Raw genomic sequence first — 19,053 nt, 5'->3', positions numbered from 1 at the left:
CTTTTTCAATATGGAACTGAGAATATTACCCCAGGAAGTCGTGTGTGACCAAAATCATTTTCAACAGAAAAAAATTTCAAACACGTATTGACAAGCACTACTACTGATACTATAGTACTGTTCTAATACTTATACTTATATATAGCAATGGAGTATAAGTACGATGATGAGGGCGAATGGTGGCCATATTTTGTGATTGCCATTCTTACATTTGTTGTGGGACTCGTCTTCATTCAGTATGTTCATCGTATTGTATCTTCTAAAGAAGACGTGGCCACAGCCAACAATAGTGTCAAAGGGTCGATAAGTGAAGATAGTGAAACGTTAGACTTGCCTCATAAAGATGCTATTAGTGCTCAGAAGGGTAGAAAGATGTCTAACTTGATCTTCAATAAGACATTGGTATTCCTCATTGTGGGTACTGTCCTGATCATTGTGTTGGTTGCGTTCTTTACTAAGGAAATGGACTTGTCCACAGTATTTGATCCCTATACCATCTTGGGTGTTGGTGTCAGTGCATCAGAGAAGGAAATCAAAGCCAAATACAGAAAGTTATCCTTGCAATATCATCCAGATAAGGTTTCCAGAGACCTTACAGAAAAGGGGAAACAGGAAATGGAAGCCTTGTATATCCGTATAACCAATGCTTATAAGGCCTTAACAGATGAAGTAACAAAGGAAAACTTTTTAAAGTATGGTCATCCTGATGGCAAACAAATGACTGTTCACGGTATTGCAATCCCTCAACATTGGGTGGAGGGCAAATATTCATGGATCTTTGTTGGATTCTATTTCATTGCAATGGGTATCTTCATGCCTATTATTGTTGGAAGATGGTGGGACGATGTGAAGTCTCACACAAAGAGAGGTATCCACGTTGACACTGCTGCCATGTTTGTTAGAAACATTGCTACTCGTGTTCCTGGTAGACTTATTGCTCCACTTGATGTTATCAGATGGTGTATTGAAAGTGAAGAAATTAGATCAGGATTTCCTCATTTGGATGCTGATGCTGTTTTCGACTTGATAACCGGTTATTTGAATAGATCTTATGATGAAAACGTGGCTGTTGATACTTTGTCTATTGTTTCCAAGCTCCCTAGCTTAATTGATGCCTTGATTGAAATTTCCATTCACTTAAAGTGTGTTGATATTCCACTGAGTGCGTTAGAAGCTAAGAGAGCCATTGTAGCCGCTGTCAAACCTACAGGTAAGCACCAAGACTTATTGCAATTGCCTTATGTTGATGCTAAGGTAGTCGAAGCCCAACCCGTTAAGAGACTTGGTAAGTTATTAACATTAGAAAGAGATGAAATCAAAAAGGTTTTGGGTGTTTCTGATGATAAGAAGTTAGATACCATTCTAAAAATTGCTTCTCATATTCCTGTTCTTAGAATCCTAAAAGCTGAGTTCAGAGTCTCTGGTGAAGCTATTGTTCCTCCAGGTGCTGCTTGTCATATCGTTGTTAACTTTTTGGTTAAGTCTGCAAAGTTAAAGTCTTGTCCTGAAATTGATGATGAAAGGTTTATAGAGGAAGAATCTTTAGATCTTTTGATCAATCCATTGAAGACTAATGAGAAGCAACCCGAGTTACCATATGCATGTGCCCCATACTTTCCTGAATATATAAGAAACAATTGGAGTGGTTGGTTATTCCAACAATCAGATGGTAAGGTAGTTGAAGGAGGCAGCACATTTGTTTTAGGCAACATGGACTTGAGCAATTTGGAAGTGTCTCAAGATATCTGGAAAGCAGGTAATGAAGGTGACGTTGTCCTTGGAACTTTCAAGGTCCCATTTACTCAACCTACACCCCAAGAACCTGGTAACTACCACTTTAGATTGATTTTGAAAAATAATGCTTACTATGGATGTGACATAGACATTCCAATCACCATGACTGTTGAAAACGCACCACCAAGAATTAATAAAGAAAAGTTTCGTAAACTTATGGGTGAAAATGAGGAAGAACTGGACGAAGATTCTGATTCTGACAGTGACATTTCCGACCCAGAAGAAGATTCATTAGCAGGTGCTTTAGCTGCAATGAGAGGACAAAGTACCAAGAAGTCCTCTAAGGTAGAAGAAGTTACTAGCGATGTTGAAGAAGTAGAAGATGAAGATTTCAGTGACAATGAGAGTGTTTTCACAGATATAAACACCGACACTGAGGATGAAGGTGACTTTGAAGAGTCTAAAACCAAGAAATAATTAATCGGGTCTACTATAAGGGAACTATATATATGTATGTATGTATATGAATTTACAATTAAGTATGTATCTAGTAGGTACCATGTATGTATACGTATATGTATGTATCAAATGTATATGTGTGTATATGTGTAAGTGTGGAAATATGCACGTCAGCATGCATTATACTTTCATCCGTATTATATAGGCATCTGGATTAGGTAAGCCTTGTTGCTTAAAGTAATCTTTAAGGACATTTTCATCCTTTTGGAACCCATGCTTCAAGTACCAATCTAAAGCCTCGTGGTTATCAACATGAACGTGAGCAGTTATTTCGTGAACAAAATGCTGTTTAGTCTTTTCAATTGCAAAGTCCAATAACTTGGATCCGATACCCAAATGTCTATAAGGTTTCAACACAGCAAAACTTTCGATATAAACTGCATTGGGTAAAATTTTGGAGTTCAATTGCTGTTGGATTCCAGTCTCAAAGCAATTGATGTTATGTTGAGTACTAATAGTTTTCAACTTGATCCCTGCTACTGGGAGCTCCCTGTAGTAGCCCAAAGATATAATCTGGTCTTTATTTAATGAGTCCTTATACCATGATTCAGGGTATTTCACTGGAAGAGATGAAGTGTTGATTTTCTTAAATGTGCCCAAATTATTAGAGGTTAAGTCGTCTAATGAAATGGGGTCTCTCATTGTTAAAGTAATGAAGAAGTAGAGGTAGCAGAATAGCCATAGTATAGGTAGTCATTGGCTGTGGATTACATTTCTTAATTTTTCACAAGAGAAAGTACACGACCAACGGAGGAGTCGTAAACTCAACTAGTTTGAAGGTTATGTGAAAAGGTAATGCTTTACGGAAAACATTAACAGTCATCCAACAATAACTAGTTGTCGATCGCAGTTGAATCTTAAAACAATGTACTGATAGAAAGGTTGCATTTGTGAGGACCTGCTATGTTCGTAATGTCATGTAATGTAATGTAATGTAATGTCATGTCATGTCATGTCACACAATGAGCTACCAAATCGCCGTTTCGATTAAATGTTTAGCCATTCATTATCGATTGCAAGATAACTCATGGTACACTAATAGGTGTTATGGCCCAGTTAGAACCACTGGCGCTTCAATGGAAGCTTATAATAAAAATTCAAGAATATAAGCACATGCTTCAGGTTAAGGTCGTGTAGAACAAACGCTTTATGTTGATGTGTAATGCGTCAATCATATTTGTTTTATGAACTCTCTTGTACGCTAGAATGTACTATTGATAAGGGAAGTCACTACATGGTACTATAATGGTTCATAGTCATTAAGTTTCAGAATCATAAGGTTTTTTTGTTATCATTATTATTATTAAGTTCGTTAAGTGTTTTAGTTGATGTTATCTTATTATGAGCGTTCATAAAACTTCGTTTGCATGCGATAGCATTTAATAAAGTCTTCTTGAGGGTATTCAAGTCGTTCCTCACACGTGACTTGGGTCTGTATACAACAACAGGTTATGCGACTACAAACCAGATAGAATCAATGGTAGTCTTTTATTCGTTTACTATGTCATTCGTTCAACGTAACAGCCATGATAAGCTTAAATACAGCATTGATTATTTTGGTATTCTTGTTCTTTATCAAGAGCATGGTGGGAGTTGCCACTACGGAAAATCCTCTAGAGCAAGCTGAATCAGATCCCTTGGTTATAGAGGGTAAGTTTACTCCCAAAACATTAGCAAGGTATAATGGTATTGATAATCCCAGAATCTTCATTGCCGTCAAAAAGAGAGTGTTTGATGTAACACAGGGGGCTACCTTCTATGGCCCTGGTGGTCCATATGAAAACTTTGCTGGAAGAGACGCCTCAAGAGGTTTAGCTTTGAATTCCTTCGAATTGAGCTGTCTCACTTCAATTGATGAACCCATAGATACATTGACAGGCTTGACTAAAGAGGAACTTGAAAGTTTGGATAGCTGGGAGCAACATTTCGATAATAAGTATAAAGTGGTTGGTACTTTGCATGAGAATAATGCCGATAGTAGTGAGGTTGTACCACCACCACAACCCCAATCAAAAAAGGATGCCTAAGCCCACAAAATCATGATTCTTGATGATCATACTCTTGATGGCTATGTTCTATAAGCTTTGAATAGTTTGAATAAAATCCATGTTGTAACAATTTAGCTCATATCAAAGTAGCAACAACAGAAGCAAAGACATTGTCTGTCGCTGTATTACGTAATCATAGGGCTTTCTATGTCGCATAATTTTTCTTTCTGAGTGAAATGTCAAAGTAGTATACCAGCAAATTCCAGACGTCAACTTGCAAACACCAATTTCCCCACATAATGAGTTATAGAGGTGGCCGAGGTGGCCGCGGTGGTCTGTATTATCATGGAAACAATAACAACAGCAATCATAGCAATTTCCAACAACAAGGCTTTAATGCCGACCAATACATTTTGGAAAACTCAGTGCCCATTGACATCTCAGGTTGGGATGGTGCTTCAATGGAAGACTGTATTGGTTTCATTCAAAGAAAGTGTAAGGTAGCGGTAAGGAATGCTCTGGTGGATATGAGCACGCATTATATTCGTGGTTATGTAAAGAATCAACAAGATGTCAATACTTTATTAAGTTGGAGTGGAGTTAAGTTTGCTGGTAAATCATTGAAGTTTATGAAAATCAACAACTCATGTGGGAACTCAATCAATAATAGCAATAATAATGGTAATTCCACTGGTAATGTTATAGAAGCTTTAACTCAGTTTTTGAAGTCGAGATACCAACCGGAAATGAAGTTGCTTAATTTAAGCTCAGTGAAACATGATCCTTCCTTATCTCAGTTAGGGTTTTTTGCATCTTTGGCCAGTACCTCCAAGTTTTTCACTGCATTAATGAAAGTTGCCGGGGATATAAACTTGGATGTACAAAGTATAGATTTGTCAGCAAACGAACTTTCCGATTTGGCTTCACTTTCAATTATGGCCCACACGTTTCCTAAACTAAAAAATCTTTCCTTACAAAATAACAACTTAAACCGTATCAAGTCTTTTGAAACCTTCAAGCACAAGTTGAACTTTTTAAGAGAATTAATTTTGGTTGGGAATCCAGTTGTGAACGTCAATAATCCACAAGATATTGAAAATGTTAAACTTGAATTGATGAAAACATTCCCCCGTTTGATTGTATTGAATGGAGAAACATTAAGATATGAGCAAGCATTAATCAATAATTTGACTTTCCCATTTGAACTTCAACAACCAATCTTTTTCCAAGACCAAGATATCCAACAAGTTGCAACAAACTTTATCACCAATTACATTAATTTGTGGGACTCAAATAGACAAGGACTTATGGTTCTTTATCAGGCAGAATCCCAATTTTCAATGCAAATAGATTCAGCACACCCACATACATTAGAAGTGATAAATGATCTGAGAAATGGACCTTCAGGCACAGATTTTGGTTATTATTTGCCATTGTCTAGAAATTTAACCAAGGTGTCTTCAATCAAGTCTAGACTAAATAGAGTTGGAAGAGGACCTGAACAAATATATAAAATGTTTACTCAGCTTCCAAAAACCAGACATGAGTTGGTGAATAAACCGTTATTATACAGTATGGAATGTCTGAGACTCCCTCAATTAAATGCCATTATGGTAACTTTACATGGTTCTTTTGAAGAAGTTGCAGCTCCAGACAATTTGGAAGCATTGAATTCGTCAATTGGTGGACCAAAGGGAAGGATGTCCCACCATAACAGAAATAAAAAAGTTGCATTAAGCTCAAAATCTTTTGATAGAACATTAGTGGTGATTCCAGGTCCTAATGGCTCAATGATAGTAGCCACAGATTTGTTACTTGTTAGACCATTCTCAAAAATTCTGGCTTGGAATGACCCTACAAATAAGACATCTGTACCAAGTACTGCTGTCCCAAATGTGAGTACTCCTCCATCACATTCTGCGACTCCTCAACCACAACAGCCGCAGGTACCTTCTGGAACTCCATCTGCTGCAGATCTTCCCATAGAAATTAAGAATAATCTAACTCCTATTCAGCAAGAGGTGCTTGTAAAGATATTACTTGAAACTAAACTCAACCTCGAGTACGGAGTAATGCTTTGTGAGCAAAGTCAATGGGATTATAATCAATGTATTATCAACTTTAGGAACTCGGTAGCTTCTCTTCCTCCACAAGCATATATCAGTTAGTTAGCTTCTGTATTTAGAATAAATGATGTATCTTACGTTTCTTTTAGAAATTTCCTCTGTATTAATTAAGAATGCTTTTTGATTCCCTCTTTATGTACTATGAATGGTACACTTCTTTAAATTGAATTGTGACTATTGGAAAACCAATTCTGCCATTTAATAAAAGGAAACGGCTATTATCTAATTTTTGGACTAGTAAATAGATGACTTACAAAGAAAGCAAGCACATTACCAAAAACACAGAATCCTTAACAAAGAAATATGCAGTGAAAGCCAATACAAAGTACTCTCTTGAAAAGAGTATATGTTTTGCACAAAATTGATGTTTCCACTCCTAAACTCTTAGTCCCAAAGGCCAATACAAATCTGATACCTAAGAGTAGGCTACTCTTAGTAATTTCTTTTACACATGCAAGAAACCAGTTATAATGGAAATATATAATGACGAGTCGTATTGTGCTGTTCCTTTTTTGCAACCACTCAGTACTAGTCTAAATATATTTCTGTTGAATCATCAACACTATTAGGCGTCGTGCTTCATTCCCATTGTTCTACGTTATCTAGTTACCTATATATAATACTAGAAAGAAAAGAGACTTTACCTTTATCTTTATCTTTTCCTATCCCCGTCCTTATATAGTTTGAGATGTCACGTGATCCAGCCTCTCAAATCAACCTAAAGCAATCAACAAGTGAATTTGTACTAACATGGCACTAATACTCTTCTTTCCACTAAAACACAATGCACACACAATGGTTTATAATATAGCAATGGTTGCTGACTTCTTCTACCCCCAACCTGGTGGGGTGGAGTTTCATGTCTATCATTTAGCCCAGGAACTCATAGATTTAGGCCATTCAGTGGTGGTGATAACCCATGAATATGGTTCACGTAAAGGTATAAGGATGCTTACCAATGGATTAAAGGTATATTATGTACCGTTTTTTGTGCTCTATCGTAACAGTACATTCCCTACTGTGTTTCTGGCTTTCCCCATTCTTCGAAATATTTTTATTAGAGAAGAAATAGAGATTGTTCATGGCCACGGGACTTATTCAAGTCTTTGTCATGAAGCAATCATACATGGAGGTACCATGGGTCTTCGAACAGTATTCACAGATCATTCATTATTTGGTTTTGCTGATATTTGGTCCATTATTGGTAATAAGATCCTTAAATTCACTCTAACAGATGTGGGGCATGTCATTTGTGTATCCAATACTTGTAAAGAAAACACAGTATTAAGAGCATCTCTCGACCCAGTTAATGTTTCGGTGATTCCCAACGCAGTTGTTGCCAAAGACTTCACTCCAATACGAAAGGGTATTCGAAAGAAATCAGATCCAGCAGATATAACTATCGTTGTAATATCTCGATTGTTTGCTAACAAAGGTATCGATTTACTTACAGCTATCATTCCCCGAATATGTGTTCAGAAGCCCAAAGTGAGGTTCTTGATTGCTGGCGATGGTCCAAAGTCTATTGAATTGGAACAAATGAGAGAAAAGTATTTCTTAGAGGAAAGAGTACAGTTAGTAGGTGCCATAAAACATGAAGAAGTACGAAACATTATGGTACAAGGCGAAATTTACCTTCATCCATCATTAACAGAAGCCTTTGGCACAGTATTGGTAGAAGCAGCATCCTGTGGATTATTTGTGGTCACTACAAATGTAGGCGGCATACCTGAAGTGCTACCAAATCATATGTTCACATTTGCAAAGCCAGAAGAAGATTCTTTGGTGGAAGCCACCATAAAGGCCATCACATTAATGGAAACGGAACAAATAGATGTCTCAACGTTTCATGATGAAGTAATAAAGATGTATACCTGGGAGAACGTTGCACGAAGAACGGAAAACGTTTATAATTCACTTGAAACAACTCATTCCAATACTTATTTTGTTGATAGACTTCAAAAGTTCTATAATACCGGTGTCATAGCAGGAAAACTTTATGTTTTATGTGTTATAGTTGATGTCTTTATTTATGTGATTTTGGAATGGCTCTATCCAGCAGAGCATATTGATACGGTAACCAAATGGCCTCGCAAAAAGAGACCACAATACTCGAATGAATGTGAACATCATGTTGATGATAATGATAATGATGATGATGATAGTGGATCGATGTTATCAATATGAATATTATTAACACGGTTGGTACCGGTGAACATCATCATTCATTGTTGAAACCAAATATTTATGCAAATTAATGACACGCCTCAGATAGTTGACTTTAATGGGTGTAACCTTTGGAATAATATTATCTCTAAATCTCGTTGCATTTTGGTAGAAGGTATTAGCTCGTATTAACTCCACCTTGGACTCCTTTGTAGGTTGTATCTTGGATCTTAAATGCGGTAGTTGAACGTTTTGAAATGGCTTATCCCTATGCTTATGTTGCGCAAGGAGTTTCTTCAATACTTGGTTCTCTTGAGCAAGTGTCATTACTTTATCATATTGTTTCTCTGGCTCTAACTTTTCAAAGTTTGGAACAATAATATTGTCGTTAGATAACAACGAATTGAGTTCAGTGACTTGCTCCACCTGTTCACGTAAAGAAGTTGATTCGATTTCCAATTCTGTATACTTTTTAGTCAACTCCTCATGTTGTATTCTCAAAGACGTCAACTCCTTCCTGAGCAGTTGTATTATTTCTGCATTCTTATTATTCGACATTGTCAACGTGCTTTCTAGTAAATTTATATTCACCAGCAAATCAGTGATTTTATTCTCTCTCTCAATTGCCTTCTCGTTCAAGATTCTTATTGTTTCCAAGTGCTCTGTCCTGGTTTCAGGTGAATTCGATTCGAGGGCCTCCTTTCGTTCAATTCTTCTCCAAGGTTGCACTTTTAATTGCTCAAATGTTGGCTCACAATCAAGCATATTCTGTAAGGCTTCCACTTGTTTTCTCAACTTTTTCATCAGCCCTTCTGTTATCTCAAAGATTTGGTCCAAAGTTTCATATTCTAAGTCGGCGGCATTCTTGAAAGAGTTCTCTTCTGTTTCAATGTGTTTAACGATCCGAAGGAGAATTTTGCTTGGGTTTCGTACCAAATCAAGAATATCAACGAATGAATAAGCGTTGGGTACAATTCTCACATCCAAACCCTCATCTAATTCATCTAGACGTTGAATTCTTTTCTTAAGCATTGAATCTAGCTTGCTAACTTCTTGGCGTATGTGGTCCATGTCTTTCTTTAAAGACAAATCAAGGTCACCTCTGCTGCGACCACCTTCAAAGTATGTTTGCAATGTTTGGTTCATATATCCAGTCAAGAGAATAAAGTCAGATGTAAAGCCTTTGATAACATTAATGGTAAAGTAGTAATGTGCCCGTCCAAATGCTTCTAATGAGACGTTATCTGTTTCCACGGAAAATAGGTCATTTATACCACGTATGAACTCATCAACAAACATGAAATTCAAACCTTCCACATTTGAATCTAAAAACTTCAGCTTAACTTCATTTAACGATACTTCAAGCTTATCAAGTATTAATAAAAGACCTTCAACTTTTGAGGAGTTATAATTATAGTCCCAGAGTTTTTCAACAAACAAAAGTAGAGCATTAATCAACACAAGATTAGTATGATTGATAATTGGAGTTGATTTCTCATAGAATATTTCTCCTTGTGGAACACTGAAAGCATGATTTATGATAGGTGACACGATGCACTCAAGATACTTGAGCTTACAATACACTTTAGAGTTATTTGTGGTGGACCCAAGACCTTCTCTCCAAGATTTAAAATCCAATTCCCCAGATAAAAGGTCTTTCTCTAACAAATTCTTAAAGGAAATGCGTTTTTCTGTTTTAAAATTAATCTTCAACTCCTCAAAGTCTGCCGCGAGGACAGTAGAGGAATTGTCATTATTTGGTTGAGTAGTATACTTTGAAATTGACAGTGCTTCTGCAAGCTTTGATTCCAAGTATTTGTTTTGTTTGGTCAACGCAGCAAGTTTCTGTTTATCTAAACTTATCAGCTCCTTTAAGTCTGTTATTGTGGATCGAAGCTCGTGCTCAACGACTTTCTGGTTCTCTTCCAATGCTCTGTCAAGATCATGGAGTTCCGTCAACTCTATGACATCATTCGAGAGTCTTTCTAACTCATTCTGAAGTTCTTCATTCTTGGAGTTAAGCAGTTCTATAATTTTCTCCAGTTCCAAGGTCGAGTCCAATTGTTTTCTGAGTAACTCTATATTTGACTCAGCTTCAACGAGTTTTAACTCAATGTCTTTTGTTGACCCCAATTTCTTTTCCGAATCGGCAATTCGGTTATTAAGTCTTTGAATCTCGTCTCTAAGAGCTGATTGAGATTCCTTTGAAAGCTTTTGAAGGTTAATTAAAGCGACTTCCAACTGTTTATTTCGAGAGATAAGCAACTTCACTTCTTCGGAATGGTCGTTATGCTCGAGTTCATGTCTTATTTCTGTTTCTATCTGCTTATTTATTTCAGATTCTTCTTTCAATATTTGATAATCTGTCTCCAATTCGTCATATTTCATACTGAGTTCTTTAAGTTGTGCAGTCATTTGCAAATTAGAGTCTTCAAGATACTCCTTATCCACCACAGCAGATTCCAAGCTGGATTCGAGAATCGTACTCTTTTCCACAGCTTGTTTGTGTAGGCTCACATAGTTTTCGATCAGTTTCTTATACTTGTCCACTTCCTGAGTAGCTAAAAGTAGTTTGCTTTGTAGTTGTTTCACATTGTTCGATATGTCTGCACCAATTAAATTATCAGCTTTTCCATTACCATTGTCTAACAACAGAATACGAACAAAGACTCCATATAGGCCATTCTTCTTCTCACAGTCAAAATACTTGACTCCATTGACCGACCCATCGTTCTTTCCTTGTTTAGTGTCTAGTTCGACTCCATACCACGTTCCAGGTGCAAATTGAGTTCTTCCTATGTATTTAAGCGTCCCGCCATCTCCACGCACAGATACTTTTTGACCCAATTTTAAGTCCATTTGCCATGTATTTGGTCATTAATTGTGTAAAACAATGTTTGTTGAATAGCTGTTGCTGTTCTACTATGCTTCATGATTACAGTGATTTGGGTCACGCGATAGCTCACGTGATATTGGTGAGAACATTTAGAGTGGCTGGCTGGCTAACCGCTTGAAAGGATAAAGTCATATGTTTACTTACAACAATAATAAAACATATTAATCTCAATTGAACCAACATCCGCAAGTCATATGTCTGGTTTTAGTGGAAGAAAGATCTCGGGAAACGAGTATGGCCCGAATACAAGTTTCGGCAGCTCAGTGGTTGGCAATAGCGCTGGAGCGGGAAAACGTGGGTTAGGGACTCTTAAAACCGAATTATTGAATGAGCAAAAACAAGAGATCCGAGAAGCGTTTTCGCTTTTCGACATGAATAACGATGGTTGTTTAGATTACCACGAGTTAAAGGTTGCCTTTCGAGCTCTTGGGTTTGATTTACCCAAGAGTGAAGTGCTTCGTGTGATCCATGAATACGATACTGATGATCGGAATTTAATAACTTATGAGAACTTCTTCCAAGTGGGTATGTATGAAAGAATTCAAAACGATGAATATTAATAAAAATGAGTATATTATGAAATAATACTAACAAGGTATGGCACTTAGTGGGGGAAATGATGGTAAACAGAGATCCATTAGAAGAAATCCGCAGAGCATTCCGGTTATTTGATGATGATAACACCGGTAAAATTAGTCTTCGAAATTTGAGGAGAGTAGCAAAGGAATTGGGAGAGAATTTATCAGATGAAGAATTACGGGCCATGATCGATGAGTTTGATCTAGATGAAGATGGAGAAAGTATGTATAAAAACACACAAACACACGCACAAAAGAGAAATTGTATACTAACGATGAAAACCTTTAGTTAGTGAACAAGAGTTCATTAAAATCTGCACTGAATAAATGAATGAACGAATGAAGGGACAGTTTGATTTTCTAGTACGAATGTGTTATTATTATGTTTTAAAACCGTTAATATAAGCAGAATGAAAGAGACCATTATGAGTTTTACTTGTCATACTTTACTCAGTTAACCCCAGTGGTTTTAGGGTCACCTGTTACGGTATGCTATCTCCTAGTCAAGGTGCGCGGAACACATGCTTTTGGTTTTGACAGTAATCTACTGTACAATAAACTAATAGAGCAATATGCCAAACCTTACTTGTACCATTTCATATTATTTCAAGTTCACAAAATGCGTACCGTTCAAAAAATATCTATTCTCTTCTTGTATGCATTTTTTTACCTCATCATAGTTCTTTTTCCCATTAAACTCTTTTGTTAGTATACTAGAGAGGAGCAAAATACCAGGAGTAGTCCAGGTCATCTCCTAATTTAATAATAGTCTAAAAGTATCTTTCTCTGGTGAGGTATAGCTCCATATATATATATATATATATGTAATTACTTCTGTACCAAAATTGCTTGCTCTATATTGTTCAATCTCTTTTGGTGGTACAGTGACTCCACCATTAATTGGTATTGTGTATTCCACATTGTGCCAATCAATCAACTTAATTAAGACTCTATTTTTTTCTTCGTTGACTCTGAAAAAATTGATGTGATTGGTAGCGCTGTGGCATATAAATGCACGGAAAGTTTTTCCCCATTTTTTCATTTTCTGACTTCTTTTGGGTTTAACGGAGCTCTGTTCGTTCAACATATAGTAGTATACTTTTTCTGTAATACTCTATATACTTATTCTATATCCAACTGGGGATTATTATTGTTGTAGTACACGGAATACCTAGTAAAAGAAATGTGTGACGTTGTTTTAGGTTCACAATGGGGTGATGAAGGTAAGGGTAAGCTTGTGGATATCCTTTGTGATGATATTGATGTATGTACTAGATGTGCTGGTGGTAATAATGCTGGTCATACCATTGTTGTTGGTGATGTCAAGTATGATTTCCACATGTTGCCATCTGGTTTAGTTAACCCTAACTGTCTTAACTTGTTGGGTGCTGGTGTTGTTATTCACGTTCCTTCCTTCTTCGAAGAGTTGGAAAATTTGGAAAAGAAGGGTTTAGATTGTCGTGATCGTTTATTTGTATCTTCCAGAGCTCATTTGGTTTTTGATTTTCATCAAAGAACTGATAAGTTAAAGGAAGCTGAATTATCTACCACTAAGAAATCTATTGGTACTACTGGTAAGGGTATTGGTCCAACTTATTCTACCAAGGCTTCAAGATCAGGTATTAGAGTCCACCATTTGGTGTCTGAAGAACCTGAAGCTTGGGAAGATTTCAAGACTAGATACCACCGCTTGGTGCAATCTAGATATAAGAGATATGGTGAATTTGATTATGATGTTGAAGCTGAATTACAAAAGTATGAAAAGTACAGAGAAGCTTTGAGACCATTTGTTGTTGATTCTGTTGCTTTCATTCAAAAGGCTATTGCTGATGAGAAGAAAATTTTGATTGAAGGTGCCAATGCTTTGATGTTGGATATTGATTATGGTACTTATCCATACGTTACTTCATCATCTACTGGTATTGGAGGTGTTATCACTGGTATGGGAGTCCCACCTAAGAATATCAGAAACGTTTATGGTGTTGTTAAGGCTTATACCACCAGAGTCGGTGAAGGGCCATTCCCTACTGAACAATTGAATGCCGATGGTGAAAAATTACAAACCATTGGTGCTGAATATGGTGTCACTACCGGTAGAAAGAGAAGATGTGGTTGGTTGGATTTGGTGGTGTTGAAATACTCCAATGCCATCAATGGATACACCCATTTGAATATCACCAAATTGGATGTTTTGGATACCTTCGCAGAAATCCAAGTTGGTGTTGCTTATAAATACAATGGTAAGATCCTCGATTCATTCCCAGAAGATTTGTTCAAGTTGGGTAAGGTTGAAGTTGTATATGAAACCTTGCCTGGTTGGGAAAAGGATATTACTGGTGTCAAGACCTACGAAGAATTACCAGAGAACGCTAAAAAGTACTTGGCCTTCATTGAACAATACTTGGGCGTACCTGTTAAATGGGTTGGTACTGGTCCTGCCAGAGACTCGATGTTGGAGAAGAGTGATTAAATTCCGCGCGTCGTAGACTGAAAGCAACGGCCTTGTGTTGCTGTTGCTTGTTTTAGATTGGGGAAGCGATATATAAAGTATAGTTACCTGCCTTAAATGAATACTGAATATTTTGAGCAACAATTAAGTAGTCGTCATTATATGGCACTACATATCTTTTTGTACCACGCGTTTTTCGTACGTAAATTCATCATTATCATCACCAAACTCTTTTCAAACTGGCGTCTGTATATCATCATGACACCGCTGGTAATGTTAGTGGCATTGAACGTATGTCTGAGGCTTTACTCGGCAGCGTATATGATCATCAGTGATTGTGATGAGTCGTTCAATTATTGGGAACCATTGAATTTACTTCTACGTGGGTTCGGCAAAGAGACTTGGGAATACTCTCCAGAGTTTGCCATCCGGTCCTATAGTTACCTTATACCTTACTGTTTCATTGCAAAACCTTTCCAACTGTTTGTATCGTCTGTGAATTTGTTCTATATTATACGAACCATTGCCCTTTGTGGGTTCACTGCTTATGGCGAGTACTCACTTTATAAATCGTTGAAAAAGTCGTACCCCCGAACATCGCTAGCCCCTGACATCTACTACCTATTCACAACTTTTGCAACAGGGATGTCCCATGCTGGTGTTGCCCTTTTACCCTCTAGTTTTGCCATGAACTGTGTTACTATGGCTATTTCTGCTGCGATAACCAATGAGTCTGCAGTTTCAGCTTTACTGTGGTTTGTGGCAAGCGGTGTGTTGGGATGGCCCTTTGCCCTTATCCTTGCTGTTCCCTATGGGTTGCAAATAGTTGTAAAATCACGTCTTGCCCAATCAACGCAAATTGCATTCAAAGTAGCAGCTTTCACCATTGGCCTTCTGTCTCTAGTAATTGCAATTGACTATTACTTCTATAAGTTCATTGCCTACGTTCCAGTGAACATTGTGGCCTACAATGTCTTTGGCAGTGCCGGAGAAGGTCCCGATATCTTTGGAACTGAGCCATGGACTTATTATCCGCTTAATTTAATTCTTAACTTCAACGTTGTCTTCTTCTTGGGGTATTTGGGTGCAATGGCAAACTTTGATACACCAGCACTCAACCTTCCCCTTGTGCTATGGAGTGCAATCTTCTTCAAGCAGCCCCATAAAGAGGAAAGGTTTATGTACCCAATATATCCATTTATCTGTGCCAATGCCCTGATTGTGGTTGATAAAATATTGGCTCATCTTACAGCTACTCGATTACGAAACTTTGTCGCTTCAGCACTTGTTACAGTCTTCATGGTGGTGTCTGTGTTGCGTACCCTCAATTTGGTCGATAAGTACCTGGCACCATTGAAAGTATTCAACTACTTTGAACAAACATCCACAGATAAACAGGATGCTAGTATTGTTAATGTTTGTGTTGGCCGTGAATGGTACCATTTCCCTACATCGATGTTCTTGCCTGATAATTACCGTTTGCGATTCGCAAAGTCTGGTTTTGATGGACTCTTACCTCGGGACTTCAATGAAACATTGGGGTCCGTCTCGGCTGCAACTTCGTATTTGCCATCAGATATGAACAACAAAAACCAATTCTCTTCTTCAACAGTTGTTGATATCAGCGAATGCGATTATTTCGTTGACAACGATGGACCTCTGAGTCCCCATGATTACTTTTTATTCAACGACCCTCAATGGGAGCCAGTTGCATGCGAGAAATTGATTAACCCTGACCAAGAACGTCTCACACTATCCAAGTTTATCTACATCCATCCATCGTTGCGATTGGATGGTGATGTGGACTATTTCAACTTCTGTGTGTTGAAGAGACGCACACCACAAGAAATAGTGTAGAGATGAGATAAATAAATAAACACACAAGCAAATATATAATCGAATGGAGAAATTAAGATAACATTGATGACTATAAATTCACCAAGTGGAGGATACATTTATCCATACTATATCCTCTTCAAAAAAATGACATATGTCACACAAATAGTTATTATTCACCTTGTGCTCTAAATCACAACCCTCCATCAAAGTAGTCGTTTAATGCAGCCCTCAGCTTTTCGAACCCGTCTTTTGCCTTTTCGCATGCATCCTTAATTAAAAGGAACCAAATTTGATCATCATTGTCTTTTTCTTTGTCGTCAGGAGTTTCTTCTTGTTTATTTGTTGACTTGACATCCTTCTCCTTTTCCTGTTCATTTTCTTTGTCTTTTATGGGTGTATCATCTTGCAGATCCTTGGATAATTCGAAATGGTCAAAATTGTCCATTTTACCGTAATTCTGTATTCTTTCACATTGAATAGAAATAGTGTTCAAGCCTAGTGCCGCAGCAGAACCCTTTAAATAGTGCCCCAATGAAGATAGCTTTTCCAAATCTGACCGTTGACGTACCAAGTACTCTATTTCCTCAAATGTCTCTTTGAATTGGTCAACAAAGGTAACAAACAAGTTCTTTGAAAATCCTTCTTCGTCTTCATCCATAGCAACCAACTCAGAGAACACCGACCATTCAACAAGTCCAGTGTCTTGTAATTTCTGTTTCTTTTGTTCGGGCATATTTATATATAGATAACAGTATTAGTAGTAATGATGGTGGTGGTAGTGATTAATAATTGCAATAAATGATAATTGATAATAATAGTAAAAATTAAGAGTAATAATGAAAACAATAATAGGATATAATATTGATAATGTACGTGTGTCAGCTACTGATTTTGCTTCCCTCTATTTTTCACTGTACACAAGGTTCCAGTTCATGCAACTTAGATTTGTTCCAAACTAGCACAGCACAGTACAATTAGCTATGGGTACTTATCCTTAATAGTATAGAAGTTTACTCCTTCGTTTGATACAAAGATAAAAATTTCGTGTTGGTGGCCGCTGGTTGGGTGCTGCGCTACCGCTATTTAATGGTGATCATTATATGATTAAACATACATGTATGAAGAGTGTGGTGGTGCTACCGTTATGAACAAGAGCTACGTCATCAAACAACTGTATGTATAGGAAAAAAGGAGTAAACACTTTAACAGGCTATACAGATGTGCTTTGCTTTCGGTAGTATAGTCTCCACATCTATTATTAATCTATACCAAATCTATTATTGTGTCAATTCATAAATGACACCCAACTTGGATGCATAATAAGTAGGCTGTTGTTCAACTTTAGAAACCAGTTGCTCCAGTTCAATCCCTGTTAAAACCAATAATGTATCCAATCCACCATTACGTCCAAATAGCATGTCCGTGTTCAATCTATCACCAATCATTAACCCTTTCAGTGGATTGGCCTTCAAACCCTCATTCTTAGCCTTAATGGTGTTCATCATACCAGAGTTAGGCTTACCACAAACAGCGTCTGGTTGTCTGCCACTGGCAAATACTACACTCTCAATAATAGAACCAGCTCCCATTAATAACTTGCCCTTCATAGGGAATGTACTATCAATGTTGGTACCTACGAATGGAATACTTTTGTTGTCCTTCAACAAGTATTGTAATGTAAGCGATAGCTTCAAATAGTTTACTTGAAATAACAACCCAGCAACCACACATCCTACATCGTCATCAAGATTGAAATAAGGATGTTCCGGATCAAAGGAGTCCACATTTAATTCCGGGTCAGTTCCACCCAAAGTTTGATACCCAGCTTCTTGTAACTCTATTTCAATACCACGCTCTCCCAAGACCCAAATCTTCTTATCCTTGGGCAACTTCATGATCTTTTCGATATAAACTGCAGTGGCATATGAACTACCAACAATTTGTTCCTTGGTCACAGAACCAAACCCTAGTTTATGGAACTTCTTGGTATATTCTTCTCTACATTTGGTAGAGTTGTTGGTAACGAAAAGGACTGTCTTGCCTTTGCTTTGCAAAAGATCAATGGTCTCGATAACATGAGGCAACAAGTGATCTCCGAGCCATAACACACCGTCACAGTCGAACAAAAAGTAGTCGTACTTATCAAGAATAGCCTCGGCCTGTTCTCTACTCGAGATCTTTTGAGAGTTGATGGTCATGTTGGGTATAGTACTATTGGTCTGGGAAAGGAAATGGTTACAGTATAATAAATGTGGGTTGACTAACTAAATTAATAATGAGTTTGTATGATGGTAGCGCCTGATCATGTTTCGGAGAATATTCAGTTATGTTATTTGTCACGTGCTTGTTGTATTTTTTGAGGTCATGCACGTGATTAAAATTATAACTTGGTAGAATTGGTATAGGCACTCTGGTACCAGATATGCCCCAAACTGCGTTCATTAACTTGTGGACTGCATGACATTGATTTGTATCAGACTGGACCCTTACCATATTAGTCTGGATTGCGTATTGCTTGTTGCGGGAGATAAGCTTTACGTATGAAGTTGTGCACTGTATGACTGTAGTTGTTTTGAAGAAAACAGGTTACAAATGAAATTACGTGCAATGTATGAACCGGATTTTAGAATGTACGAATCGGTTTTTAGAACAAAGCGTAGAAAATGTTTATCTTTTTCTAAGCCCTCCAAGATTGTTTAACTGTGGGTGGATTGTTTTTGTATTATTTTAGAACGGTATACCGATATGGCTTTAATCC

General features: G+C 37.4%; 10 protein-coding genes across 10 annotated transcripts; 6 read left to right on the top strand and 4 right to left on the bottom strand.

The window, feature by feature from the left end:
- Positions 1-147: 147 nt before the first annotated feature.
- On the top strand, positions 148-2,211 carry SEC63 (protein-transporting protein; the record flags this gene model as incomplete). The annotated part of the gene is made up of 1 exon (XM_043195699.1): positions 148-2,211. One exon carries the CDS (start codon positions 148-150, stop codon positions 2,209-2,211), a length of 2,064 nt encoding a protein of 687 aa, XP_043049404.1.
- Positions 2,212-2,373: 162 nt separating this feature from the next.
- NAT5 (peptide alpha-N-acetyltransferase subunit) lies at positions 2,374-2,895 on the bottom strand (the record flags this gene model as incomplete). Its single annotated transcript, XM_043195698.1, has 1 exon — positions 2,374-2,895. One exon carries the CDS (start codon positions 2,893-2,895, stop codon positions 2,374-2,376), a length of 522 nt encoding a protein of 173 aa, XP_043049403.1.
- An 884-nt stretch (positions 2,896-3,779) lies between these two features.
- DAP1 (Dap1p) lies at positions 3,780-4,280 on the top strand (the record flags this gene model as incomplete). The annotated part of the gene is made up of 1 exon (XM_043195697.1): positions 3,780-4,280. One exon carries the CDS (start codon positions 3,780-3,782, stop codon positions 4,278-4,280), a length of 501 nt encoding a protein of 166 aa, XP_043049402.1.
- Positions 4,281-4,540: 260 nt separating this feature from the next.
- On the top strand, positions 4,541-6,409 carry MEX67 (Mex67p; the record flags this gene model as incomplete). The annotated part of the gene is made up of 1 exon (XM_043195696.1): positions 4,541-6,409. One exon carries the CDS (start codon positions 4,541-4,543, stop codon positions 6,407-6,409), a length of 1,869 nt encoding a protein of 622 aa, XP_043049401.1.
- Positions 6,410-7,162: 753 nt separating this feature from the next.
- On the top strand, positions 7,163-8,554 carry SPT14 (phosphatidylinositol N-acetylglucosaminyltransferase; the record flags this gene model as incomplete). The annotated part of the gene is made up of 1 exon (XM_043195695.1): positions 7,163-8,554. One exon carries the CDS (start codon positions 7,163-7,165, stop codon positions 8,552-8,554), a length of 1,392 nt encoding a protein of 463 aa, XP_043049400.1.
- A 6-nt stretch (positions 8,555-8,560) lies between these two features.
- On the bottom strand, positions 8,561-11,392 carry NIP100 (Nip100p; the record flags this gene model as incomplete). Its single annotated transcript, XM_043195694.1, has 1 exon — positions 8,561-11,392. One exon carries the CDS (start codon positions 11,390-11,392, stop codon positions 8,561-8,563), a length of 2,832 nt encoding a protein of 943 aa, XP_043049399.1.
- Positions 11,393-11,623: 231 nt separating this feature from the next.
- KQ657_005049 (centrin) lies at positions 11,624-14,477 on the top strand (the record flags this gene model as incomplete). Its single annotated transcript, XM_043195693.1, has 5 exons — positions 11,624-11,954; positions 12,038-12,229; positions 12,574-12,595; positions 12,725-12,744; positions 13,183-14,477. 5 exons carry the CDS (start codon positions 11,624-11,626, stop codon positions 14,475-14,477), a joined length of 1,860 nt encoding a protein of 619 aa, XP_043049398.1.
- A 300-nt stretch (positions 14,478-14,777) lies between these two features.
- ALG9 (dolichyl-P-Man:Man(6)GlcNAc(2)-PP-dolichol alpha-1,2-mannosyltransferase) lies at positions 14,778-16,313 on the top strand (the record flags this gene model as incomplete). Its single annotated transcript, XM_043195692.1, has 1 exon — positions 14,778-16,313. One exon carries the CDS (start codon positions 14,778-14,780, stop codon positions 16,311-16,313), a length of 1,536 nt encoding a protein of 511 aa, XP_043049397.1.
- Positions 16,314-16,485: 172 nt separating this feature from the next.
- Positions 16,486-17,028, bottom strand: YPD1 (Ypd1p; the record flags this gene model as incomplete). Its single annotated transcript, XM_043195691.1, has 1 exon — positions 16,486-17,028. The coding sequence occupies one exon, from the start codon at positions 17,026-17,028 to the stop codon at positions 16,486-16,488; it is 543 nt and encodes a 180-aa protein (XP_043049396.1).
- A 544-nt stretch (positions 17,029-17,572) lies between these two features.
- On the bottom strand, positions 17,573-18,493 carry PHO15 (4-nitrophenylphosphatase; the record flags this gene model as incomplete). Its single annotated transcript, XM_043195690.1, has 1 exon — positions 17,573-18,493. The coding sequence occupies one exon, from the start codon at positions 18,491-18,493 to the stop codon at positions 17,573-17,575; it is 921 nt and encodes a 306-aa protein (XP_043049395.1).
- Between the last annotated feature and the right edge of the window lie 560 nt (positions 18,494-19,053).

This window comes from Scheffersomyces spartinae (assembly GCF_019049425.1).
Source record: "Scheffersomyces spartinae strain ARV_011 chromosome Unknown scaffold_9, whole genome shotgun sequence".
Taxonomy (NCBI): Eukaryota; Fungi; Ascomycota; class Pichiomycetes; order Serinales; family Debaryomycetaceae; genus Lizanozyma; species Lizanozyma spartinae.
This window is presented reverse-complemented; position numbering and strand designations above follow the sequence as displayed.